The sequence below is a fragment of the Schistocerca gregaria genome, chromosome 2 (assembly GCF_023897955.1).
Source record: "Schistocerca gregaria isolate iqSchGreg1 chromosome 2, iqSchGreg1.2, whole genome shotgun sequence".
NCBI classification, from domain to species: Eukaryota; Metazoa; Arthropoda; class Insecta; order Orthoptera; family Acrididae; genus Schistocerca; species Schistocerca gregaria.
In genome coordinates, this window is record NC_064921.1 from 392,473,051 (window position 1) to 392,499,593 (window position 26,543).

Genomic DNA, 26,543 nt, shown 5'->3' on the forward strand with positions numbered 1-26,543 from the left:
TAGCAGTAGCCCATTTGTGTGTTTCTTGTACTTTGTCTGCAGAAACTATATGGGTATATTTAGGGCTTGCATATATCTGAAGTTTACATACCATCACGATTAAACCACTGTACAAACCTTTCATCATCTCAACTAGGCCATGGATTTTAACAGAGAACTTCATGAGCGCTACTCATTCATGCACCGACATGAAAAGGCTGAGCCAATTGTTGACATCCATTAGTAAAAAAACAAGTGAAAAATGTGTTTAAGAAAACTGTCCTTCCTGTACTTTTACTTCTAGGTGTTAGTTTACAACTGGCCAGTGTATATCACAACCACACTGCAGCGGAGACAATACTTAACACATGTGGTCCCTGAGTTACCAGGAAGGGCTATAGGGATATGGTTACCCAATAACGGATCTATTACTGTGATGGACCTTTTCTATTTTACAGTGTATTTGAGACACTATATAGAAAAATGCAATAATGAAAAATTAATCAAGATTTCAACTGGGAGAAACATAAGGTTTAAAACCCTTACAAAAATAGATAAGAACAAGAATTTACTATTTAACACATTTTTCTATTATTACAGAACAAGTATTCCTGTGCATAAAATATACATCAACAAACTTCATAAAACACTGTACACAAACAGTATAAACATTCCAGCACCTCTTTGGTACTTATTTTTACTCAACAACAACAAAAAAAAAAAGAAGATTACAGCAGAGTAAATCATCAGATTACTGTTCTAAATCAAGTCGTCTTACTCGTACACGTTGTTTGTAATGATACTCTTTAAGATAGGATTTCAGAGACTTAGGCAAGTTTAACTGATTTAATCCATCGTAGGTGGCCCTGCTACATACAACAGCTCGACACAAGTGTTGCAGGGGAAATGTGAAATTTCTGTGCAGTGGTATTGTAAGCATCGGTTCAAAAAACATGCAACACGATGGATCCTTATAATGCTCAATGAGACCACAAACTGTTGGTGAAGCAAATACACCTGGATCATGTGAGTCAAAACTAAAGCGGTGGTTCCACTGTTCAATGCGTGCATGCAGAGATCGCCCGTATTTTCTGAAACTAACTGAAAACAGATATTCGTCTTGTGCAGAATCTCTAAGAAGAAATGTACCTTCAGGTTTGCCCTCCAACAATCGCTCTGCCTCATAACGATCCATTTTACCCCAATAAAATGAGCAAGAAGTAATCTGCAGAAGATCAGGCACCAGACAATGAATATAATCCACTTGGGTGTGAACAGTTCTTGGTATTCCTGACGACAGATTCATGTCTATTTGTGGACACGCTGAGAATGCTGATGGATGGAAATTCAAATGTGATTGGAAAAATGCTGTGAATTCATCAAGTGAGATCTGGATGTGAGCAGATGGGAGAAATCCAGGTGGTGGCTCGACACCTTCTGCAATTTCTCTTGCCCGCTCTATTCTCGCCCTTTCATCACAATCTTCAATTGGATAATCTTCAGGATTAAATCTGGACATGTCAATGAGATGTTCTGCAGATACCACTGCTCGTAATGTATTGTCACTCGATGGCAGGTTTACACCGGAATTTGTCTTGCTACTCTCTTGTAATCCAGTTTCTCCAGCACCTGCTTTGAAAATAACACCTGCCCCTAGATGGTGATCTTCTGTCCTACGATAGCCTGTGCATATGCAAGATTCACAACTGATATTGGGCTCTGCAATATCTGTATCTGCAGACACTGGTCCACAGTTTCCACCACCCTTCAGGCGAGCACAATTAAATTTCAGAACCCAATGATTTCTTTTCTTCTTGCTGCAGCTGCCCAACTCCTTTGATGATCTTCCCAGTTTGGTTCTTGATCTTTTACCATTTACGAGAGTAAGAGTCTGTCCATTATAGCTACCACTTAGTATTTCCAGATTCTGTTCTTCAGCTGCACTGGATGTGCCTTCATCAACACAATTGCAGTCACCTTTTGCAATACAGGAATATTCAGTATGGTAAGAACACAAATCACTTTCCACCACATTTACACTTGCTTCATCTATTCTAAAGCCCTCAATACCTATATTATAAATGCTCTCAAAATGTTGATCAACATGTTCTACAACCTGAACTGCACTATTTTCAGGACAGCTGAGTGCCTCTGTCGTATTATCTGCAACTGTGTTACAGGCATTACTATTGCTTCCACTTGGACTTCCAGACACTGAGTCTTCACCAGTAACAAGAAAACTGCCAGATGTTGCTACTCCAGTTTCTTCGTCTTCCATAACGCCAAAGTAACCTCTTAGGTCACTAAGCCGCTGACCCATCACTTATGATGATTACCGCACTGCAACTTCTTGCTACGAAATTTTGTCATCATCTTGAAGCGTGTGGCACAATGAGCATGACGTGACAAGAACCTGCAAAACATAAATGACACTTCTGAGAAATGTTAAATTATTTTCCAAATGAACTTGTGGGCAATAAAATTTCTGTTTTGCCTATTGAGCATATAACATAGATGACTCAATTCGGCACAATTAGGGTCACTTGAATTTAGATTACTTTCACTCATCCCCCACTACCCACACATTGACAGCAAGAGTGGCGGAGATAAAGCATCGAACTGTGTGCTGTATAAACAGGATGTCCAATAAGGACGTTTTACAGGTGTCTAGATTTTCATCAATTTAATGTTGAGTCATAAATTGCAATGGAAAAGTTGACTTCCATTATCTATATACTCTATTTTAAACGATGTTTTGTTTACTACTTGCTCTTCCAAACTTTAAAAACAACATAGCAATGTCGATGTATAAAGTTTCAAAGTACGTCAATAAACACAAAGCAAGTTCGTTCTTGCTCTTCTCAGCAAGAACGCAAGTAAATACACCATAAGTACAGCACTTCCTAACAGTTGCGTCGCGAAAACGTTAGGCACATCAAATATGATCGTTTGAAATGTCTAAAACCCAGAATATGTTTAACGCTCAAATTCAATTTGTGAAGTGAATGTCATACAAGGGCAATCTCCAACGCATACTTCGATCTCAAGCGATATGGTGGCCATTTTGAGTTAATTCACCACTCATCACTTTCACTTCCGTCTTATCACACTATTACAGAAGAAGCGTACAAGTTTAAAAGCAATATGGTTTTGGGTTCATTCTCACATACGACCACAAACACGAAACTTTTTGGAACGCATATGCTTTAAAGCTAAAACGCCAAGCAATTAATTAGGTAGAAGGAACACCAAGGCTAAACTAGAAATAGTCCATTATGTTAATTATTCGAAAATGAAATATTAAATACTTCAGTACCTTTGCCTCGCAACAAATCTTTATTTCCAAATTTCATCTGCAAAAACAATTATATCTTTCCCTACCAGGAAAACAAGAACATATTCAAAGATATACTCTAAATTGATTCACGAACAGTGATGAAGGCGCTGTCTGGCGGTAGAAAGTTTAATCCGCACACATGGCAAAGATTTTCAGCCACGTTTCCACAGCACACAAAAGCATGCACAAGGAAAACTGCACAAAAGCCCTCGGAAACCAGTAAACAAACATCTCTTATCAACTGGATACCGGGAAATGAAGTTGGCTTAAAGATGTGAAAAGCAATGGTACTGTGTTTTTTTGTCATAGTTCAGATCCCACTTCATTTACGTTTTTTCGTTAACGGAATGAGCGACAGCCAACTTTACATATATTTTTTGCATTTTCTATTGTACTTACTTATATTGTTGAATTACAATGACACAGTTGGTGGCGCCTAAGTGTTACGAAATAACAACGCATTTGGAAGTGCAACCGACTACACCAACTGCTTGTCCATTATTATTTTCGGTTTTTATTTACCCTTCTGCTTTTTGTAGATAAGTAAAATATCTATAACCTTTTTTCGCCATCACATCAGAAAAGTAAAACTATACACTACGCACAAAAAATGAGTACGAGATCAGTGCTCGAATTTTGGAATAAGAAAGGAAGTGACAGTCAACAATATTTTTTTTTGTTTTCTTTTGCACGGATTCATATTGTAGAATCTGTGCTAATTAATTATATTACAATGCCACTTTATAGAAAATTGATTCCTGCAGAAATGCTTAGATACACACGAGGGTTTGAGAACGTGTATAAACTGGATGAAATAAAGCAGACTGCCCTGTATTACTTTTATCTGCATATGAACATAGAACCAATATGTGTACGCTGACTGGCAGTTTACTCAAACACATTCGCAAATTTAGTTAGCACTTGTCTCAGAAATACATGGCCATATGGTCGCAAAAATTATCTCTGCAGTAAAAGACTTTATAATAACAAATCTCGATATTTTTCAACATACGTAATGCCTCGTATCACTACGACATTTACAGATATACTTATGTTGTACATACCTATGAAAAGAAACTGTTCCTCCTTTCATGTACTTTTCTGTACATTCATAGCAACAACAGTTCTGCACCATACCTGTTACTAAGACTCAAACATGCAGAAAGGTATATGAAGCAAAGTAATATTCAAGTTTCGCTATTACTGATAATTGTACACAAGCAGTGTCATCCTAAAATCACGTGACTAGTCCAATTTGATATTGACAATATGCACAGTAGCCTATCATCACTCCATAGATATTCATACTCAATGGTTCCTATGTGCACCATGTGAATTTTCTGCTGGTAATCCGTCCAAGATGGTGGCAACGGAAATAAATCTGGCAGACGAACATGCACTTGTGCAGATTCCAACTCAAGAGCTGACAGAGTTCACAAACAGGATGTGAGCCCACAATATAGAGTACAAAAATTGATTAATTGATTTACCACAAAAAGAATTTGAGGTAATCAAATCTGCTGTTAAAAGTGTTGCTAGAAGAGTACAAATTGTCATCTGAAAAGTAAATAAATGAATAAAATGAGTGCTGAATTCCGCTTGAGCTATATCTTTTGCTGAATGCAGAAAGCAGGTAAGCTAGTTTCCCATGGGCATGAATTACTTACAAGTGCGTTCTCCTGCATACCACTTGCGTACAGCAGCTTACGTTTTCTCAATATCAAATCAGGCTAGTCACTTAATTTTGTGACGCCGCCGCTTGTCTACAATTAGTGGTAATTACGAAACTTGAATATTATACATATTCGCCTTGTTCTACTAACAGCACACTGCCATGCCAACTTACGTGTGAGTTACAGAAGTTAAAACCCTTTTAATTTTCTGAAATCATGTGACATCCCCCACCATCACCTATGAGCTTCAGCAGCTGCCATTAGGTGGGTCCACTTCCATTTAGCTCTGGTTCGTTCGACAGCACAGATCTCGAATTATTTGTTTACATTTGTGAAAAGTTATTCATACAAGAATAATGGATTCAGTCTTCAACTAAGTAAATAAGTACTGCCTAAAATGGCAAAATGTTGCTACACAGTGTGATAGATAAAGTATTGTAGCATTCAGTAAGTTCGTATCATTGCTTATTTGTGATAGAGTAACATGCTATCGTGAAATGGACTAAAAAGCATTGAAAATGAGCGTGCAAACATGTTCATAATGATGCAGACCAGACTATACTGTACAGGTACTTTATTATTTCACTATAACAATAATAATGTTTTTACTTACTCTTTCTATGTAAATACCACCAACTGAAAATTTATATGTAGCTTTAGAGATTTAAAACTATTCTTGACCCTCACTAAAATAATACTTGTTTCATACAGTACCATACCTGTAAAACAAATGCATGTTTACTGCACTTGCGAACCATCAGAACCTTGACTAGACAAAGCTGAATTGTTGAGACAAAATCTTACTTTCTGATCTACCTTCAGTGTATTATAGATAAGCATAGCGACCATCTGCCATTATGCAATGTTGTGTCACACACACCATGTGCATATGTGCACAGAGACTGCACTGTCAAATATTTCGAGACAGATGTCAGAGACACTGTTTTATAAATGTGTTTGGTTATTTAGAAATGACACAAGTTTTTTGTAGATAAAAAAACACATAGTTTATTAGATGCCTACAGGATTGTCACGTCCCTGCACAGCCTCACTATACCAGAATGAAGTAAGTGCGAAGTGCGTAGCCTAATAGGGACATTAACGACAATGGGTTCATTATAAATTTCTGTCAGCCTTTATATCGGAGATGAGAGGGAGAGAATCTTCTTGATTTGAAGCAAATTAGTTTCCTGAAAAGAGGTTACAGAATTGCAATAGGTAGAAAAGATTGGTTAGTTTCTACAAAGTTTATTCTCACAGATACTTATGTGAGGTGTTGGACCATAAACCCCTTAGTAAGATTCAGTCTATTTATTCAGAGTTGGTACTTCAAAGCTAATTGCCAGTACATGTACAAAGCAATCACTTGTTCTTGGTTAGCACTGAAATCTCTCTAAGTAATTGAGACAAAGACTGACAGCCTCTGTTCAACACTATTCCAACGAAACTCTAAAAATCCTACTTGACCTGCAGTTCCCGAGTGTCCCCCAGAGTCTATCACCGTCTTCTCAAGTTGAAGGCTTTATGAGCTGTATTGGCTGCTATGAGCCTACTAAGCCCCACTGGCGTCTCACTGCAGAATCTCCAAACTGCCGGCACTGGATCTGAATCTGCATCTGAATCTCTGCCTCTAGCTATTCCGTTGCTTGGCCTTTTATTTCGTTTCTCATGTACTTGTGTGCACACGAGTTAATTTGTTTCACACGACCCTTTCATTTCTAAGTGATCGGATTGCACAAGAACGCCTATGGTTCCACACGACACTCTGATTTCTAATTGGTCGGCTTGCATAAGAATGCATTCGGTTCCACACGACACTTCCGTTTCTAGCTGCACACAACTTAATTTGGTTCCACACGAGTCTTTTCTACACGTGACTGACACTTTCTCTTGCTGCATTATCGCCCCGGTGTTTGCGTCTTCCATATCGCAAGTTTGGTTCATGACGCTTCCTCAGGCAGGAAGTCAAACACTAAGTTATTTAATCAACAAGCCATACTTGTGCAGCCTCCGCTGCTTATCTTGTCCCTAAGTCCTGGTGGGCTATTTCTTAATGTCGTCTGGCTGTTTGCCTATGGAGTCTGGACTCTTACAATGGTCACAAAAGCAAGAATAAAAATTAAATTTTTCTACGGACACAACACCTCCTCCAAAATTATATTCATGTGCACTTACCTAAAGTGCCATTAATACAGTTACAAAAACATTATAACGTCTATTGTTTATAATTACACTGTCATCCGTATGTCTCGGATGTCTTTCATATATGACCATTTCCTCGTCTGTGTTTACTGATTTTAATGGTATTCGATTAAGTTCAGGTGTCTGTACTACTGTCGCCTTTACACAAAAAGATCTACAGCAGTTCTCATCTCCTAGGCCATCAAAGAATTTTTTGAAAAAACATGTACAACAACTACATTTGGTACAGCATATAAATACAATGACGAAAATGATTACACTTGTACTGATATAAGTAACAAAAGAATAGGTTTGGACCTTCTTGTCCCATTCCAATTCCAATTGTTCTTTATCTATGAATTTATCAATGTCTTCTTGTCTTTTATCCACTACTCTTTAATCATTTAAATTGGATGTGATGTACTCCAACGGTAATTCAAGTTTTATTGTTGAAGTATTAATTTTTGTCTCTATTTCACCACAACAATCTAAATTCATATCTACTGTTGGTATTTTGTCTCTCCTGGTGTAATTCGCCTGGATTACATAGTCTGACTGGATTGTGTGTGTGTGTGTGTGTGATCCATGACCTTTACAGTTTTTCTTGAATGTGATTATTCCCATTCCCCTTGATTTTATATCCTTAGCTGGATACCTGCTACACAAAATGGCCATATCTTCTTCCTTAGATATTAAATATAACCACTCGTTAGAACTTAAACTAGTCCACAAACTTCTCTCTAATGAGATCATTTTCTTGACACACTTACTTGGGATGTGACTGTCATGTAATAATTTCACTTCAGTCTTTCTGATTGTACATTGAAATTAACCCAAAGGTTTGTTTAGATATACTTCTTTGCTTGTCCATTTCCTTACAATCTAACTGATCAGAGGACAGTTTAGCATATAGTTTCTTAGAATTGTCAATCAGCAAATACTCTTTCTCTGGTTGTATGTAAGCATATTGGTCTTCACCTGAGGTCATTTTAATTGGTAATGTCAACATTTTATGTAATTTAAACTCATTATTCTCAATTAATTGAAGATTAATTACGTAACCGAATACATCCGCAGTTTACCACTGTCCTAGAAGCAATCGTAGAGTCCAAGCTAACATATACTTGGACGCAATAGCGAAATTGGCAGATAAAATCCTGGATGCGATGATGGCAGCTCCTGCCAGCACAATCATCGTGGAGTGCACTAGTGTGAGGCCAATTGTTTCACGCACAGATTAAAATGCTTTGGCAGTGCAGCAGTTCAGCAAACTATTATCTCGTTACGACTCAAGCAATGACACAGGCCAGATTTGATACTGCCAATGGTTGTGCAGCAGATTATCAAAGACCTCTTCTGCATCTGGGCCTGGCTAGCAAGGTATCTATTGGTATCATCAAAAATTTTAGGAACATGCACCTGTTTGTTAGTGATCAGTGGTCCAGCTGGAAATATTTAATAGCCACCAGATCCAATTTGTGTATTTGTCCATGAACTATTTTCCACAGAATACGACTACTGACCTTGTTCCGTCTGTCTGCTGCAAACTGACTCATAACGACATCTAGCACTCTGAACCTAGAATTAGCTCTAGGTTTGTGTCGAGTTTTCACATGGGACTTCACCATCGTGACCATCGCCAAATCTGTTACTGGAGCAGACTTTCTGGACTAGTATAACCTATACCTGACACTATGAACATGCGCTTCATCGATAATACTGTTCGCCTAACAGCGTCTGGGTTTTGATGAATTGCAGCCTTATACGTTCCAAACTGGTTCAAGTCATCGATGGAGAGTATGCTGAACTGTGGTGAGGATTTACAATTCTGACAGAACAACTGATGTGTTAAGGAGGTAACACATGACATTGTATGCCATCTATCAAGACAATTGACAGGTTTCCTTCATCTTGTAGACCACAACGTTTGTCTCCAGACCAGCTACCTGAGCAGATCACATGGAAGACCACTGTCAAGGAATTGCGCCAATTTCTAGGCATGTTGAATTTCTACTTCCGCCATTACCCACACTTGGCTCAGCTACTAGAGTCATTAACTGCGGCACTCTCGTGGTCTGAAGACTAAAGGCATCTCACCCATAATGTGGACTGATGGTATGACCTTGGCGTTTGAAGTAGCCAAAATGAGTATAGCAAGTGGTCCATTGCTCACACACCATGAGCCTAATGCGCCCTTGGTGCTTGTAGTTAAAATTAGTCAGCTGACTATTGGCGCAGTACTACAGCAACAGTGCTATTACACATAGCAACCACTTATTGCCTGCACATCAAGCTGCACCGTCTCAACCGAAATGGATTATATACAACTACGAATGTCAAGCTACATATGTGGCCTTAAATACTTTGGGCCTAACGTGGAAGACTTTACCATCTATACTGATCACAAACTGTTGACATTCGCCTTTCATCAGAACAACATGAACTATTTGCCAAGGCAGTACAACCACCTCATATTCATCGCACCTTTTAGCACCGATTTTCAACACTTCTCTGATATTAACAATATGGTGGCCAATTGTCTCTCCCAGGTTGGCAGCATCTCCAGTACAGTCGATTACACTAAGCTTGGCAAAGCACAAAAACTATATCAGGATCCACAGAAACTACTAACAGCAGCATCATCAGCGTTAGAGCTCCAGTTAACTGAGATACCTGGTACCAGTGTTAAAATGTATTGTGCAATGTCGAACTCAAAACTTCGTCTGTTCCTTAACAGCCTCCTTCAGAAGATACACATTCATGACTCTACATGAACTGTGTCATCCAGGCTTATGATCGATGACCTGTCTTGTGACAAATCTTTATGTGTGGCCGAAGGATGCCGAAAGACTCCAATGAATGGGCGAGAAGTTGCATTAAATATCATCGCAGGAAGATTTACCGACAATGGCAAGCAACTGTAAGGCACCTTCTGAACACGGCCGCCCACACCGCCCATGTACACATCGACGTTATCAGGGCTTTATCATCGTCCAATGGCCAGTGCTATCTACTCACAATGATAGAGTGCTTCACTTGCTGAGCAGAGGCTTCACTGGTAGACAACTATTTCAGTGGAAACTTTAGCCTTCGCTTTTATGTCGCATTGGGCATCGCAATACGGCACATCACGATGGATCGAGGGCGGCAATTTGAGTCCGTTCTGTTCACAAAATTCACTAAATTTTGCAGTACAGTCCTCCATAAAACGACGAACTACGGCCTGGCCAGCAACTTTTTGACTGAGAGATGGACTGCTCCAGTCGCCAAGCGCCTTGTAACTTTTTACCAAACGTAGACTCTTTCCATTGCTGGCGCCAACAGAAGCTGCCGAAGCGTGGTTGCCTGATCAGTGTACAGTAAATATTCAAGTGGAGTGCCAGGAGCAGTATTTGGTTCGGTAGTACACGAGTAACAGTCAGTAAAATCTCTGACTTCTACGCCATAGATGAAGAGACTTATCACAAACATTAGCTTTCCTAAAGGCACAGTGAATGACTGGTCTTCCTTCTGTCGTGAAGTGTATCGTTTGGACGATTAACAATTGAAAACAGTTAGGGAAACCAGGAATCGTTGAAAAAGACGAGGCAAAATTTAGGAAACAGAAGCATGGCAAATGGCGTAAAATCGGTGGAATTCAATGAGGGTCGAAAACGAGGTTCCTTGAGCCCAGTGAATTTCGGACCAAGGAAGTCTTTGTAAGAATAATTAAAGAAAATATCCTTTCTGGGATGACAATTGTTGGCGTCTGTTTCAGTTCATGCACTCTGAAGGTCTTCAGGACCTCAGAGGGTGGCATAGTGTGAACTTCGTAGATCCGGAATATAATTCTGTTCACACATAGAATATGAAGAGAATGTGGTGGGACGTCTGAGGTGCCATCCCGCCATATGACAGAAAGACCGAACACTTCATGTATTACCAAGCTGAGTACATGTTATGTTGTGGAGATTGCTCGAGAGAAATGTTACTGTACTTTTTCATTGAGACAGGTAAACTTTACACACCAGGCGGAACTGTGACATAATAATCCTTTCACAGGATGCTGCAAGCACGACTAGTGAATACAATTACGTGTCTTTGTGGGGAACTAGCGCCTACACTTTCCTCACAATTGCCAGTATGTGATAGCATCGGTTTGCTTTTAGAGTACTCTTTGTATATTGGCTTAAGCTACCAACTAATATCATTTCATTGTTTTCCTATGCTCAAAGTTTTATGTGTGTGCACAACGAAAAAGTGACTAGTTCTCCTTTGTGGTGCTCTGACTCTGTGCTGTAATCGCTGGTGAGATGAAATGCCCTGTGCTCTTATTGGCTGACAAAAGCACATTGCTCAACACAGTCTCGATTTCAGTTTCCAAAGCTATCATGCCATACTTGGTGGATTATTTATTTATGCTTCCATATTACGAAAATATGCACTTCAAATGAAACATCACATTATTTTTGGCACGGTTCCTCTTTCTATGGCCACAGAAAATGCGATACCAGTATAGGGTAACATTACTGTTCGAGATACTATTATGCAATACAAATATTCTATATCCTAGTCTATGTTTTTACATGGTATTGTTTAGTATAGTGTGAATGTACATCCACCATAATGAAAATGCTGCTCCATGTAATAAACTTTACTTACACAGAATTCACTAGTAGATCCAATGATGGAAGAAGGAGAGTCTGTACTATTAGCTTTTAAATTTTCATTGTAATGGGAGGATGACTTTAAAACATTGAATTCCTTTGAAATGTATTATTTGTACTAGTTTTTAATAATGTGTGAACACATTGGTATGAGTACTGTTGCATTCTTAGCATTTTCAAGGAAGAATGCCTTAGTCACAATGACTACAAAGCATACTGAGTTCAAGAAGAAAAGCAGAAGTACATACTCATTCCATGACAGTATGTAATAAATGTGAATATCAGTTCTATCAAAATCAGCTAAAATTGAGTTCTCTGTTAAATGAGGGTAGGTACAAAAAGCAGAGGTGAGCTTAAAGAAAGTAGAATATGAGTAAAATACTTACAACACATTTAAAATGAGCAGCTCACACATGGATTCAAGGTCAAGAACAAATCTCCAAAGAACACTGTTTGATGTAATCTTGGAGGTCAATAAAATTCTGATGTACATTAGTGGACTATTGTTTACAAGAAGATTGTTTATGATTGCCTTTTTTTGTTCATGATTTATGTCATGTGCATATGACAGTTGTTTTAAATAGTAAATATTACAGTGCTTACACTGATAACATACTAGGCATTTTCAAGTGCTTTTCTTGTCTTAAATGTGTATTTGATACATTAAGAGACATTTGCCCTCGTAAATGTGACTTTCTTTTCATTTATACATCTCACATATCCAATGAAGGGTGTCTCTCCATTGTGCAACGATTTTCAATGAATAAGTGAAGCATATCAGTGGAAGTATGGAAGGAGAATAAATAGGACTGGGTTAGGAAATGTTTATCACCTACAAAAAATGTCAGGATTTTAAATTAATTAAAATATGTAAATAAGTAAATTTGAGCCACTAGTAAGCTGAATCTCATAGTATTACTGGTTTACTAAGCACTGATAAACTACATGGTTCTCATCATGCAACACAGTGCACATTTGGGAGTGTATGGGATTGCAATGTGTGGTTACCAGGTTATACACATTTTCAGCCTGATTTAACCTGCACATGGAAATAGCTTTCAGATGTATATAACTACATAAATGTGGAGAAATTGCTAGTACTACAACTCAGATCCAACTCAATGTGAACTAAAAATTTTATTTTGAGATATATTCATGAGATGCAAGAACATTGACATTCAATTAGGATCAGCTGCTGGTGCCTACTTCATTACACATGAGTGACAGAATTAACATAAACATAGAAACTCATAGTCGTGAACAGTAAATGTTAACAAAACTAGGATAGCAGAATGAGTAGAACACATGCACTTCGACATTCACAGTAGGGTGATATAGATAGGAGAAAAGGACAAGAAGAATTGACATCTAAATGATAAGCACACAAACAGATAACAAGCTCCCACAGCCAGATGCATCAATAGTGGAACATATAAAATCTGCACATAAAAGATACTAGGCTGTAGTCACAGCTTGTGACATCAGTGGGCGAGGCCAAGATCACCTTTTAGATTTCGCCAATTGCAGGTAGCATGACAGCTATTATAACTTTGTAAAGTTTCATTTTTTAGATATGATTCAATTAAATAACGTAGTAACTTCAGAAAGTGTAATGTGTCGACTTTATATTACCATTCATTTAACCACAACAATTGCAAACTTTTCTGATAAACTTTTCGGTGACTCATGTCTCTTTCACAACAATATATTATGAAGTTTCTCATCAGAGATGCAGTTGCAAGTTCACCAACCATGGTCTTATTAGATGGCTACATAAAATATTTCCCAGACTTGCAATTATTTTAATCCACTGTTGTCTGAGATGTATAATCATGTTCATTTGGCATAAAAATAGCATAAGTCTCCAGGAAATGAAATGCAATATTTTTTACAAATTTATGTAAAGTTGTGATGTAATGAATAATTATTTTAACAAATTTTTATATGTGTTAATCGACATTTTGAATGTGTCATTTTTTCTATTTAAATCCCTTTGCATATATTTATGAGACATGGTGAAATGGAGATTTTGGTGTGGGATTTATGTAAGGAACATGACTGATTTACTATTATTAAACTGTAATGTATCCAAGTTTTATAGATTATTTCTCAGTGGTCCACACTAGTGCTTACTAATAACAGCATGAAAGATTTAGATCATGGATTGAAAAAAGTAGCCTCCTTGTGTTCTGCAACAAAAAATTTGGGCTGCCTGAGTATGCCAAAAATAGGATTTTTTAATCTGGAGTCTCCACATGAAATCACTAATTTTAGGCTCTAACAGACAGTTTCAAACTATAGAACATGCTGCAAGCGCTCCAAAGTTTTATATGTGGAACACTGCAGAACTAGCAATGTTTGACATCTATTACATAATCTGAAATACTGTTGCAAAGAAATCAATCTATCAACTGGATAAGGTGTCCCATTTCCTTAAACATCTTGTGTGGGTATGGAAAAATAGTAGACCAAAAACATATTTTACTATGTTTTATGTATGCAGCATTACCATATGAAAAGACAAACAATGCACACTGTCTGTATGCCAGTTGTTGTGTGCATTCCATTGTGAGTGGAGTATATTTGGTATTCTAGCCAAAATTGCATATTGCCTTAGCAGATATCTGCTGCTCTTCACTACAGACATCTGACTATATCCAGCATATTTGTTTTAACTTGAGACAACGAAATATCTCAAAAACGAAGCATCCTATGAAAAAAATGGATGTAGGTGAAAGGTTGATATTAGTAAAGAGGACTTCTGTCTGTGCTACAACTGTCCACTTCCTAACCATGCCTTCTGTGCCGGCGATTTCAGCTTAGTATTTTTAAATGGGAGTCCCTTCATTTTTATTGCATATTCTAATTCTGCACCAAATAATACATGTTGTTCACTCAAGCCATTGCTTCCATTCGTGGTAGATTTAACAATAATCGACAAATATCAAATTTGTCTGTTTTTGCACTTAAGAGCTGAAGCATTTGATCCTACACTCCATTTGCTATCTAAATGTTAACCTTTATGTTCTAATGGTTGATATTTAAGTTCAAAATTTACTTTAGTGTTGCAAATGTAATTGTAAAATAAAAGTATGATGGTTGCACATTGATGTTTCTGGCAAATGGTTTTCTGTTTCCTATGGTGTTGATTATGGTGAGCCCCCAAACCATCAGAATGTTTGATTTTAGTGGCCACTCTCGAATCCAGCTATAAGGTGACTTGATTTCGGTATGTGTTTCCATCTGACTACTGCAACTCTCTTGCTGGCCATTATGTGGTTACTTGTGGAATAGAAACCATAACCATTGTAATTAATACGGTAAAATGTAAAATAAGTGATACTGACAGCTGCACCTGCCATGTATACTCACTGAAATCAAGCAACCCCATGTTAAGTGGCAAGGGGCTCACCAAAATTAAGCAAGCGCCTCAGTGTTGAGAGGCAAGGAGACTCGCTGATGTCAAGCATGCTCGTGTGAACAGAAAACCATTGCATCCATGTTGTTATTCCTGGGTCGCACTAATTGTTTCTAACCAGACACTGAAATGGCTAATCATTTATACTGTACTATTTACAACACTAAAGTAAATTGTGAGTGTAGGTATAAATAGTTATAACGCCAAGGTCAACATTTGTAAACGAAATGTGGAATCAAATTGTTTTTAATACCAAAAGCATGGAGACCTGATATTTATCGATTATTGTACCATCCACCACGAATGTGAAACAATGTTTTGAAGAACAGTATGATTTTTTGGGGCAGAATCCGAATATTCGATTAGAATGGGGACTACCATTTGAAAATACAAAGTTAACACCACTCACACTGTGGAGTTAGTTGGGAGGTGGCCATTTGTAGCACAGTCAGCATTAATAAATTAACTTTTCAACTCCAAAATTTTATTTGTACAATGTGTCGTTTTCGAGATATTTAATAGTAGTATTAGCTTTTTTCATCTTTAGATCTCTTTTTACAATGATGTAAGACATGTCAAAGTATTTATTAAGTTTGTTGTTGTTGTCTTCAGTCCTGAGACTGGTTTGATGCAGCTCTCCATGCTACTCTATCCTGTGCAAGCTGCTTCATCTCCCAGTACCTACTGCAACCTACATCCTTCTGAATCTGCTTAGTGTACTCATCTCTCGGTCTCCCTCTACGATTTTTACCCTCCACGCTGCCCTCCAATGCTAAATTTGTGATCCCTTGATGCCTCAAAACATGTCCTACCAACCGATCCCTTCTTCTAGTCAAGTTGTGCCACAAACTTCTCTTCTCCCCAATCCTATTCAATACCTCCTCATTAGTTACGTGATCTATCCACCTTATCTTCAGTATTCTTCTGTAGCACCACATTTCGAAAGCTTCTATTCTCTTCTTGTCCAAACTAGTTATCGTCCATGTTTCACTTCCATACATGGCTACACTCCAAACAAATACTTTCAGAAACGACTTCCTGATACATAAATCTGTATTCGATGTTAACAAATTTCTCTTCTTCAGAAACGCCTTCCTTGCCATTGCCAGTCTACATTTTATATCCTCTCTACTTCGACCATCATCAGTTATTTTACTTCCTAAATAGCAAAACTCCTTTACTACTTTAAGTGTCTCATTTCCTAATCTAATTCCCTCAGCATCACCCGATTTAATTTGACTACATTCCATTATCCTCGTTTTGCTTTTGTTAATGTTCATCTTATATCCTCCTTTCAAGACACTGTCCATTCCGTTCAACTGCTCTTCCAAGTCCTTTGCCGTCTCTGACAGAATTACAATGTCATCGGCGAACCTCAAAGTTTTTACTTCGTCTCCATGAATTTTAATACCTACTCCAAATTTTTCTTTTGTTTCCTTTACTGCTTGCTCAATATACAGATTGAATAACATCGGGGAGAGGCTACAACCCTGTCTCACTCCTTTCCCAACCACTGCTTCCCTTTCATGCCCCTCGACTCTTATTACTGCCATCTGGTTTCTGTACAAATTATAAATAGCCTTTCGCTCCCTGTATTTTACCCCTGCCACCTTTAGAATTTGAAAAAGAGTATTCCAGTCAACATTGTCAAAAGCTTTCTCTAAGTCTACAAATGCTAGAAACGTAGGTTTGCCTTTTCTTAATCTTTCTTCTAAGATAAGTCGTAAGGTCAGTATTGCCTCACGTGTTCCAACATTTCGACGGAATCCAAACTGATCTTCCCCGAGGTCTGCATCTACCAGTTTTTCCATTCGTCTGTAAAGAATTCGCGTTAGTATTTTGCAGCCGTGGCTTATTAAACTGATAGTTCGGTAATTTTCACATCTGTCAACACCTGCTTTCTTTGGGATTGGAATTATTATATTCTTCTTGAAGTCTGAGGGTATTTCACCTGTCTCATACATCTTGCTCACCAGCTGGTAGAGTTTTGTCATGACTGGCTCTCCCAAGGCCGTCAGTAGTTCTAATGGAATGTTGTCTACTCCAGGGGCCTTCTTTCAACTCAGGTCTTTCAGTGCTCTGTCAAACTCTTCACGCAGTATCGTATCTCCCATTTCGTCTTCATCTACATCCTCTTCTATTTCCATAATATTGTCCTCAAGTACATCGCCCTTGTATAGCTAATTCATATACACATACATTCAACTGCTAGTTACAGACAATCATTAGATTTACTCCTGCTATACACATTTTTTTTACAGATAACATATTAAATAATGTACTACCACACTGTTCGCTGGTATCTCGCTATCAGTCGCTGCACACACTATTCACACATTGTTTCATAACACATCACTCACTATACACACAAACACAAACACACACACACACACACACACACACACACACACACACACATACACTGGTGATCTGGGCTATTTTCTGCAGTACAACTTTCCATTTGCTATCCTGAAAAAGTGAGTCAGCATCCCTCTATCATGAGTGAGATGTTGAGCTCAGATAGAGGAAGAGGTGTTAGTATTGTACTACACATAGCTTGGGGGGGAAAGTATTTCTGGGAAAGGAAAAAGAAGGAAAGAAAATATAGTATAAAGGTGTTATGTGAAATATTTGACGTTTTATAGTTTGGATAACTTTTTTTGACAAGCCCCTACTCTGTTTTATCTAAGTAACCTTTTCATGTATAAAATGTAATGCATAACAGACATTTTACAGCTGCCTTTTTAAATAAGTGTATTTTTGCAATTTCTTTAATCTCTTTTGGTAATTTATTGTACAGTTTTAATCTGTGGTAGAAAATGCTGTGTCGAGTTTCGTGTTTATTTTTTTCTTGGTAAAAGTAAGTTGAGTATAGCTCTTGGTCCATGGTCATGGACAGAGCTGTTATTTTTTATGTGTACAACTGACTGGTAAATGTATTCACATGGAGCAGTTTAAATCCGCAGAGTTTTGAACAGCGACTACTATTTTTGGTTATTATTCTTACGGCTCTTTTCTGGAGTTTGAAAATTGTGTTCATATTTTGTACATTTGCTCCCCAAAAAAGAATGCCATAGCTAAGAATAGAGTGTACACTTGAATAATATGTAACTAAAAGACACTGCATGTTATACACTGATGACAGGATTCTACGGGCATAACATGCTAATGACATTTGTGTCTTTACACCACTTCAACTGAGAATCAATATTCATTCCTAGAAATTTTGCATTTGTTGCACAATCTATAGAGGTTGCATTTACGTTTAATTTAAAATTGTCCTTTTCCCTCTTCAAACTAAAATTCATGGCATTAGTTTTCTTAATGTCAATGTTATTGTATTGATTATTGACCAATCGTAAACCTCCTTGAGAGCTTCATTCGTTTTCTCAGTGACTATAATATTGCTGTCATCAGCGAAGAGAATTTTTCCACCATGAGTAACGCTACTGGGAAAGTCATTGATGTGTATCAGGAATAGTATTGGCCCTAATATGGTACCTTGCAGAACACCTATATTAATGTATTTTGTTTCTGATAACTGTTTTACTAAATGTTTGGATCTATTTGAAGTATGTGTTATCTCCACTCTTTGTACCCTATTTGCTAGGTATGATCGAAACCAGTCATTAGCAACCCCTCTTATTCCCAATGCTCCTTATTTATTGAATAAATTCTTGTGGTCGACTGTATCAAAGACGTTAGAAAGGTCTTTATCAAGAGCATCAAGTACAACTTTTGTGAATTCTACTATTGCTGACTCCGTATTTTTGCCACTTTGGAAACCAAACTTTGATTCGCTTCATAGATTGTATTTATTCAGGTAATTCATTAATCTGTCTTTCATAATTGCTTGTATTATTTTTGAGAATGGTGACAGCACTGGAATGGCCAGGTAATTTTCTATGTTTTCTGCATTACCTTCTTAAGTAAAGGTACAACTCTTGCCTGTTTTAACTGCTCTGGAAATGTCCCTGATACGAAGGATGCATTTATTTATTTGTTAAGGACCCTGATATAATCTCTATGCGCAGTTTCAGTGCACACATTGGTACTTCATCTAAGCCTACTGACCTTTTATTTTTTAGCTTTTGAACAGTTTTATTGACTTAATTCTCTGTGGTTGGAAGTAACATCATTCTATTTAGTGCAACATTATTTACAGGTTTTATATTTGTTTTGGGGAATTTTTGCTGTTACTTTTCTGCAATACGTGAAAAATGCTCGTTTGGATCGTTTGCTAAGTGTTGTGGATCATTTATTACCTTAACCCCCCTCCCTTAGCAGTATTTTATTCTGTGTTTGTTTGCCTCTCCCCATTTCCTTTTTTTTTAACATCCCAGACTGCTTTGCGTTTATTCTCTGCTTTATATATTATTTCCTAATTAAATGACATATTTTTGCAGCAATCAGCGTCTTCCTGTACATCGATATATATATATATATATATATATATATATATATATATATATATATATATATATATGATAGAAATGTAAAAATTCTGGATTATTTCGACTCTTTTTCACGGAACTGAGGTATTTAAGTTTTTGGGAGCACTTCTTAATACCTGCTGTTATTCATCTCTTTTTGTGAGATGTTTATACAGACATGCATACTTTTGGAAATGCATTTTCAAAGATAACTTTAAATAATGTGGAGAATTTAGAAAATTTCATATTCACATTGGTTTCCTTATACACTTCATCCCAGCTTTGTTGTGTTAGTTCTTTTGACAGATCTTTTATTTTGATTTCTAATGGATGCCATTTGTAGTCTTGTAGTTTAGGACTGATTCAATGCCTGATTTTACTGTTGTTATTTGACAGAGATGGTCTGATAGTCCGAGATATTTTACAGCTACATCACATTTTTCCCTGACTGTATTTGTGGCCATGTGGTCAATTATTGATGGAGTCATTGTAGTAACCCTTGTTGCACTATTGACGAATAGTGACAGGCCAAAACTTTGAAGGATATATATGAGATGCTTCTGGATTCATTTATGATGTTAGTGTTGGTGTTCATATCCTCACACAGAATTATGTTGACCTTCATATTTGAGATTTTATCTAGAACTTGTGTTAACTTATTGAAAAAAGTGTCCATGCTACCACTGGGAGATCTATATACACACAAAATGATTAGTATCAAGCCCTGTTAATTCAATAGCTGATATTTAAAAGCGTTTGTCTTCACTTAACTTAATGTACTGAAGTCATGTCTTGATTTGAACTGTGTTCCTTGTCTGGTATAAATGCGTGGTCCTCCACTCCTTGAAGTAGTTCTGCAATAAGTGTTTGCCCTTTCATACAATGATAATATTACATGTTGGATTTCTTTGCCTCCACAACAGTGCTTAGTAACACAAACTACTGTGCAGTTCCAAGTTTGGAGCACAACTTCTAATAGTTGTATTTTATTTTTTATTGGTCGCATGTTTTGCTGGAGGATTGTTAAGTCTGTGAAATGCCCCATGTTACTCTTTCCAATGGTTTGCTTTTCTTTGTGACATCTGGTATGTTTAATATTTGAAGTGTCTTCTGAGTGAGTGTTTCAGTATTTTTTAAACTGCTGGAGATACTCTTTAGGCAGGGGAACCTGTTGTCTGGATTTATCCTAAAAAAGGCCTACTTTTCCTACCCATGACAACAGGTATTAGACCATCTTCAGCCCGAGGTGCACCTCCTATACTTTCATGAGTCAGCTGTACTAATCTTCCCTTCCCAGTCCTGTTTAGGTGTAGGCCATGCCTAGTGAAACCCCATCTGCTGACAGTCCCGATAGGCACCAGAGAAACATAAGCGAAGTTGGCTGCCCTGAGAGCCATCCCTAATCCTACAATAATTCGCCTCACAGCTCCATCAAGATGTGGACAATGATGACGCCGGAACAGACTCAACAAAGTGTACATTGGCGCCCTGAGTCAGGGAAGCTATCTTGTCCAGATCACCACCTATGTCATATGCCCAATGCCTGTCCAAATCCTGTTTCAAGTTAAAACAAACACCCTGAATATGTACAGTAATATTGAAATCATCACAGTTTTCTTAATGAATCACACTGAAAAAAGTTATAACGAGAGGTCTGTGACATAAGGAAGGAGAAATATGAATTCATATTTGCAGTAATAGATTAATAATGGAACAAAGACTTTGTTGGTAATATTACATTTGAAATGAGTTTGTCATTGATTTGAGTACTGTACTCACTTCGACATAAAGTATGTCTTCATAAAAACCTACATCATAAATGAACATTTTATTGTCTTTAATTTAACACTCCATTTGAATGCACTATTTACTCTATGTGGTGCACACCACACAAACATTGAAAATTTGGCATAACAACCTGCTTTAACCAGGTGTAATTCTTCTCCTACTCTTCCTTGCATACATGTTTCCTTCTCATAGTGGATCACATCTTGTTGGAGGATGTATCTTGCTTAAATGTGATGGTAACCAAGGAAATAATTTTGGCATGACTTCTGGTAAAATCAGTGGCATCTGACGAGGGAACTCTTGACAAAGACTTGTAATACATCATATTTCTCGTCTTCAATGTAAACGAGACTTCCAGTAACTTATAGGGATGTTTTTTATCCAGCGTTTTCTGATTTCCTCTGCAATTGGGAATACATAAACGTAAACATAACCCTCTTCCTTACTGGAAATGTGATTGCTCTTGCAACCAGGAACACAAAATACCTCTGGCATTTGCCAATATAATAATGCATTCATTGTTTATATCTTAAATAAAACTACTATTAGGTATGAAGAACAACTGAGAATTTCTGTAGACTAGTCTGTTGTACAACTTCAGAGTCACAAAAGTAAGCCTATGAATTGAGGTGAATGTATGTAAACATTCATAATATTAACAAATAATCACTTATGAGAGGATTCAGATTCTAAATTTATTATTCTGAAACATTATTTTTAAGTTCTCTATAATGTTTTGTTCCAAATCTGTTGGAGAAGTCGTTTAGCTAGCACAGGTGCAAATATAGGTGCAGATATATGAATAAAACACTACATACTTTACAGAATCCTCTACTTACATTTGTATTTTATCTTCGATTGTAGTCAAGACTATATCCTGTAATTTTAGGTAAAGTCTTACTAAGTGGAAGACGCAAAGGTACACAAACAAATACTTCGATTCACTACTACATCGCCACAACCGTGGGAGAGGCCTTAACCTGCACTTGCCACATTTCAGGACTCTAGCCTGTAATACACGCAGCCATGGCTGTATACTTATGTCCCAAGATAACCACTTCCTCGAAAATAACATAGTTGAAAAGATATGGTCAAATATTTGTGAGAACCAGGATAATATATGTGATTGCATATCGTTTCACTCACAATCAAACTGTGTTTTGGTGAAATGAAAAGTTCTTGTACGACCTTATTTGTGGAAAATACGTGTTATATTTATGTGTGCATCACAACACCTCGCCATGATGCAGAGAATAAAATGGCTCGCTACATGAAAACATTACAAGGCACCTGTAGAAAATAATTCACAAGTTGTCTGCGAAAATCATCCACACCAGGTATAAATAATAAATAAAACGGAAACACACTGATGATGGCACAGTGATGCTGGAACATGTTTAGGTACTCAGAAAAAAAGGTGTTTTGCATAACTAGGGGACCTCACAACTTACAATTTTAACTGCAAACACGGTGAACACAAGGAGCTGCGAATCCAAATGATGAATATAGTGTTCGTGATATTCAGCATTCATTGTTTCTGTTCCTACTCAATGGCTACACTTTTTTCTCCAATTAATATCACCTTCGAGTAAACTCTTTATGTCACCCTCCTTGGATAAAGCGAGCGAAGTCGACATGTCAGAAGCGATCAAAGAAAAAAATCATTAAGTTCTACTGAGAAACACATGGTTCTTAATGTGTATAAAACAGAGCTTTTGTATCCAGAGCAATCAATAACTGAGACTGTTCTGAAAAGAGCTGTATCTACAGGTGTTGGTCGTTCTTCACTGTACTCTGAGACAAGTGAGTACAAGGCTACACACCCTTTGGGGTCTCCCAAGAAAGAAAAACCACGACAGAAACTTTCAGAGGAAGTTGACGATTTCGTTAGAAATACGATATGAAGGAAAAGTACATGAATTTTCTTTCATGACGAATTGTCAACAACGGGGGAAGTGCTTGCTGCTGTGATTGAAGGTCAGATCTGGGCAACTTTGAAAAACTTCATTTTATATGATATTATTTTATGGAGGCGGCATTATCTACGAAGTGTTAAATTGTTGAGAGATGAAGGAAGAACCATTTCCTATTTGGACGAGACCTGGCTCATAGATTAAATTAGAGTAATACTTGTTCCATAGATCATGAATACGAGACTTCATAATGATGTGGAACGTGTCAGGTTAATAAAAGGTGTCTATACACATTCCACAAAATATTACTTGGCACTTAATATTTTTAATTTTTTGTCGGGTTTGGGAAATTACCCACTTATTATATCCAAAAATTCATCTAATGAGTAGAAGAAGTTGCCATTAAGAAATTTTTTTAACTTCCTTTTAAACGCTATATGGCTACCTGTCAGACTTTTGATGCTATTAGGTAAGTGACCAAAGACTTTCGTGGCAGCATAATTTACCCCCTTCTGAGCCAAAGTAAGATTTAACCTTGAGTAGTGAAGATCATCCTTCCTCCTAGTGTTGTGGCCATGTACACTGCTATTACTTTTGAATTCGTTTGGATTATTAATAACAAATTTCATAAGTGAATTCATATATTGTGAGGCTACAGTGAAGATCTCTAGCTCTTTAAATAAGTGTCTGCAGGATGATCTTGGATGAACTCCGGCAATTATTCTGATTACACGCTTTTGTGTAATGAACACTCTTTTACTCAATGATGAGTTACTCCAGAGTATAATGCCATACAAAAGCAGAGAATGAAAATAGGTATGGTATGCTAATTTACTCAGATGTATATCGCCAACATTTGCAATGACCCTAATAGTATAAGTAGCTGAACTCAAACTTTTCAGCAGATCCTCAGTGCGTTCTTTCCACTTCAACCCCTCATCAATGCATACACCTAAAATTTTGAATATTCTGCCTTAGCTACTGATTTCTGATTGATGTCTATATTTATCAATGGTGCCATTCCATTTACTGTGTGGAACTGTATATACTGCATTTTGTCAAGTTTAATGAGAGCCCATTTGCAGAGAACTACTTAATGATTTTCTGGAAAACATTGTTTACAATTTCACCAATTAATTCTTGTCTGTTGGGTGTGATAGCTATTCTTGTATCATCTTCGTGAATAGAGAATGGTAGGTAGTTAATATATATTAAGAACAGCAGAGGACCCAAGACCGAATCCTGTGGCACCCCATTCTTGATTGTTCCCCAGTTTGAGAAATCACCAGTTTTTCGCATGTTATGTGAACTGCTTATTTCAACTTTCTGCACTTTTCCAGTTAGGTATGATTTAAACCATTGGAGCACTGTCCCATTCATACCACGGTACTTGAGCTTATCTAGAAGTATTCCATGATTTACACAATGAAAAGTCTTTGATAGATAAAAAAATCGCAACTGGTGACTTCCAGTTACTCAGAGCATTTAATATTCCATTAGTGAAAATATATATAGCATTTTCCATTGAAAAACTCTTTTGGAAACCAAACTGACATTTTGTTCAAACTTTATTTTTACAAAGGTGTGAAGCTACTCTAAAATACATTACTTTTTCAAAATTTTTGGATTAGGCAGTAAAAAGAGAGATTGGGCGGTACTTGTTGACATCAGACATATCTCCTTTTTTATGCAGTGGTTTAAAAATGGCGTACTTCAGTCTATCTGGGAACATACCCTACTTCAGAGAGCTATTATATATGTGATTAAGAATACCATTTATTTCTTGGGAACAAGCTTTTATTATCCTGCTGTGAGCTTTTATTGTTGAGAGAGATTATTATCTTCCTAATTTCAGCGATAGAGGTGGGTGGAATTTCAGCTGTATGAAATGGTGTGGGTAAGGCCTCTTCCATTAATTGCCTTCCTTCTTTTAATGAACATTTAGATCCTATTTTCTCTACAACATTTAAAAAATGATTACTCAAAATGTTTTCGACTTCCGTCTTGTTGTTTATCAATTTTCCATTCACTTTGATGGCGATGCCATCATCCTGTACCCTTAGTTGCCCTGTCTCCCTTGTAATAATATTCCAAATTAATTTGATTTTGTTATCAGAGGTACTAATCTCAGACATGATGAACATGCTTCTGGGCTTTTTAATAACCTTTCTTAATGTAGCACAGTAGTTTTTATAATATTTGGCTGTTTCTGGGTCATTACTCTTTCTTGTTGTTAGATACAGTTCCCTTTTGTAGTTACAAGATATTTTTATTCCCTTAGCAAGCCAAGCTTTTTTGCATGGTGTCTCATAATTTGATTTAACTACTTTCTTGGGGAAACAGTTTTCAAATTCTCTTACAAGTGTATCATGAAATGATAAGATTGGGTTCCTTGTACACATCATCCCAGTCTAACTGCTGAAGATTTTCTCTGAAATTTCTAATTGTTGAGTCTTTAATTGAATGCACAACTTTGGAGGGTAGTTTTGAATTACTGAATGGAGCTATGTCATATACTGTAACTAGCTGAGCATCATGATCAGAAAGTCCATTCTCAACAGGACAAGAATTTATGTTTTTAAACCTGTCTTAGTCTATAAAAGTGTTATCTATCAGTGTGCTGCTGTCCTTTACTACCCAAGTAGGAAAATTAATGACAGATGTCAAATTGAAAGAACCGAGTAAGACTTCCAGGTCATTCTTCCTATTACACTCTTTTAGTGAATCAACATTGAAGTACCCACAAATAATAATTTGCTTTCCCCTATATAACAGATAGCACAACAAGGCATCCAAGTTTTCCAGGAATAAATGAAAGTTCCCTGAAGGGGACCTATATACTGTTACAATTATAAAAGCGCCCTCCTTCAGTTTAATTTGTCAGGAACATGCTTCTAGATGTTGCTATAGACAAAACTTTTTTGTATCTAAGCTTTCTACACAGTGATAACTTTTGACATATATGACAACTCCTCCTCTCACCTTATTCTCTCTACTGATATGTGTAGCTAGTTTATAACCACTGATATTTACCTTCTCTATATCAGACACAATGTTATGCTCAGACAGGCAAAGTATATCTATTACACTATCAGATTCAGTGTCATCTAAACAAACCAGGAGCTCATCTACTTTATTCTTCAATGCCAGTATATTTTGGTGAAAAACGGTAATA

General features: G+C 37.1%; 1 protein-coding gene across 3 annotated transcripts; it reads right to left on the bottom strand.

Annotated features, from left to right (window-relative positions):
* Nucleotides 1–530: 530 nt before the first annotated feature.
* Nucleotides 531–3,545, bottom strand: LOC126321797 (uncharacterized). Of its 3 annotated transcripts, none has more exons than XM_049994227.1 (2): nt 3,296–3,545; nt 531–2,392 (listed from the first exon to the last, which is right to left on the bottom strand). In XM_049994227.1, exon 2 carries the CDS (start codon nt 2,297–2,299, stop codon nt 731–733), a length of 1,569 nt encoding a protein of 522 aa, XP_049850184.1. In that variant the 5' UTR covers nt 2,300–2,392; nt 3,296–3,545; the 3' UTR covers nt 531–730. The 3 variants fall into 3 exon arrangements, with proteins under 3 accessions (XP_049850184.1, XP_049850186.1, XP_049850185.1); XM_049994229.1 differs by lacking the exon at nt 3,296–3,545 and adding an exon at nt 3,016–3,216; XM_049994228.1 differs by lacking the exon at nt 3,296–3,545 and adding an exon at nt 2,994–3,216.
* Between the last annotated feature and the right edge of the window lie 22,998 nt (nt 3,546–26,543).

Coding starts and splice junctions, on each gene's coding strand:
- LOC126321797 (XM_049994227.1), bottom strand. CDS start 2,299: ATGGGTCAGCGGCTTAGTGACCTAAGAGGTTACTTTGGCGTTATGGAA.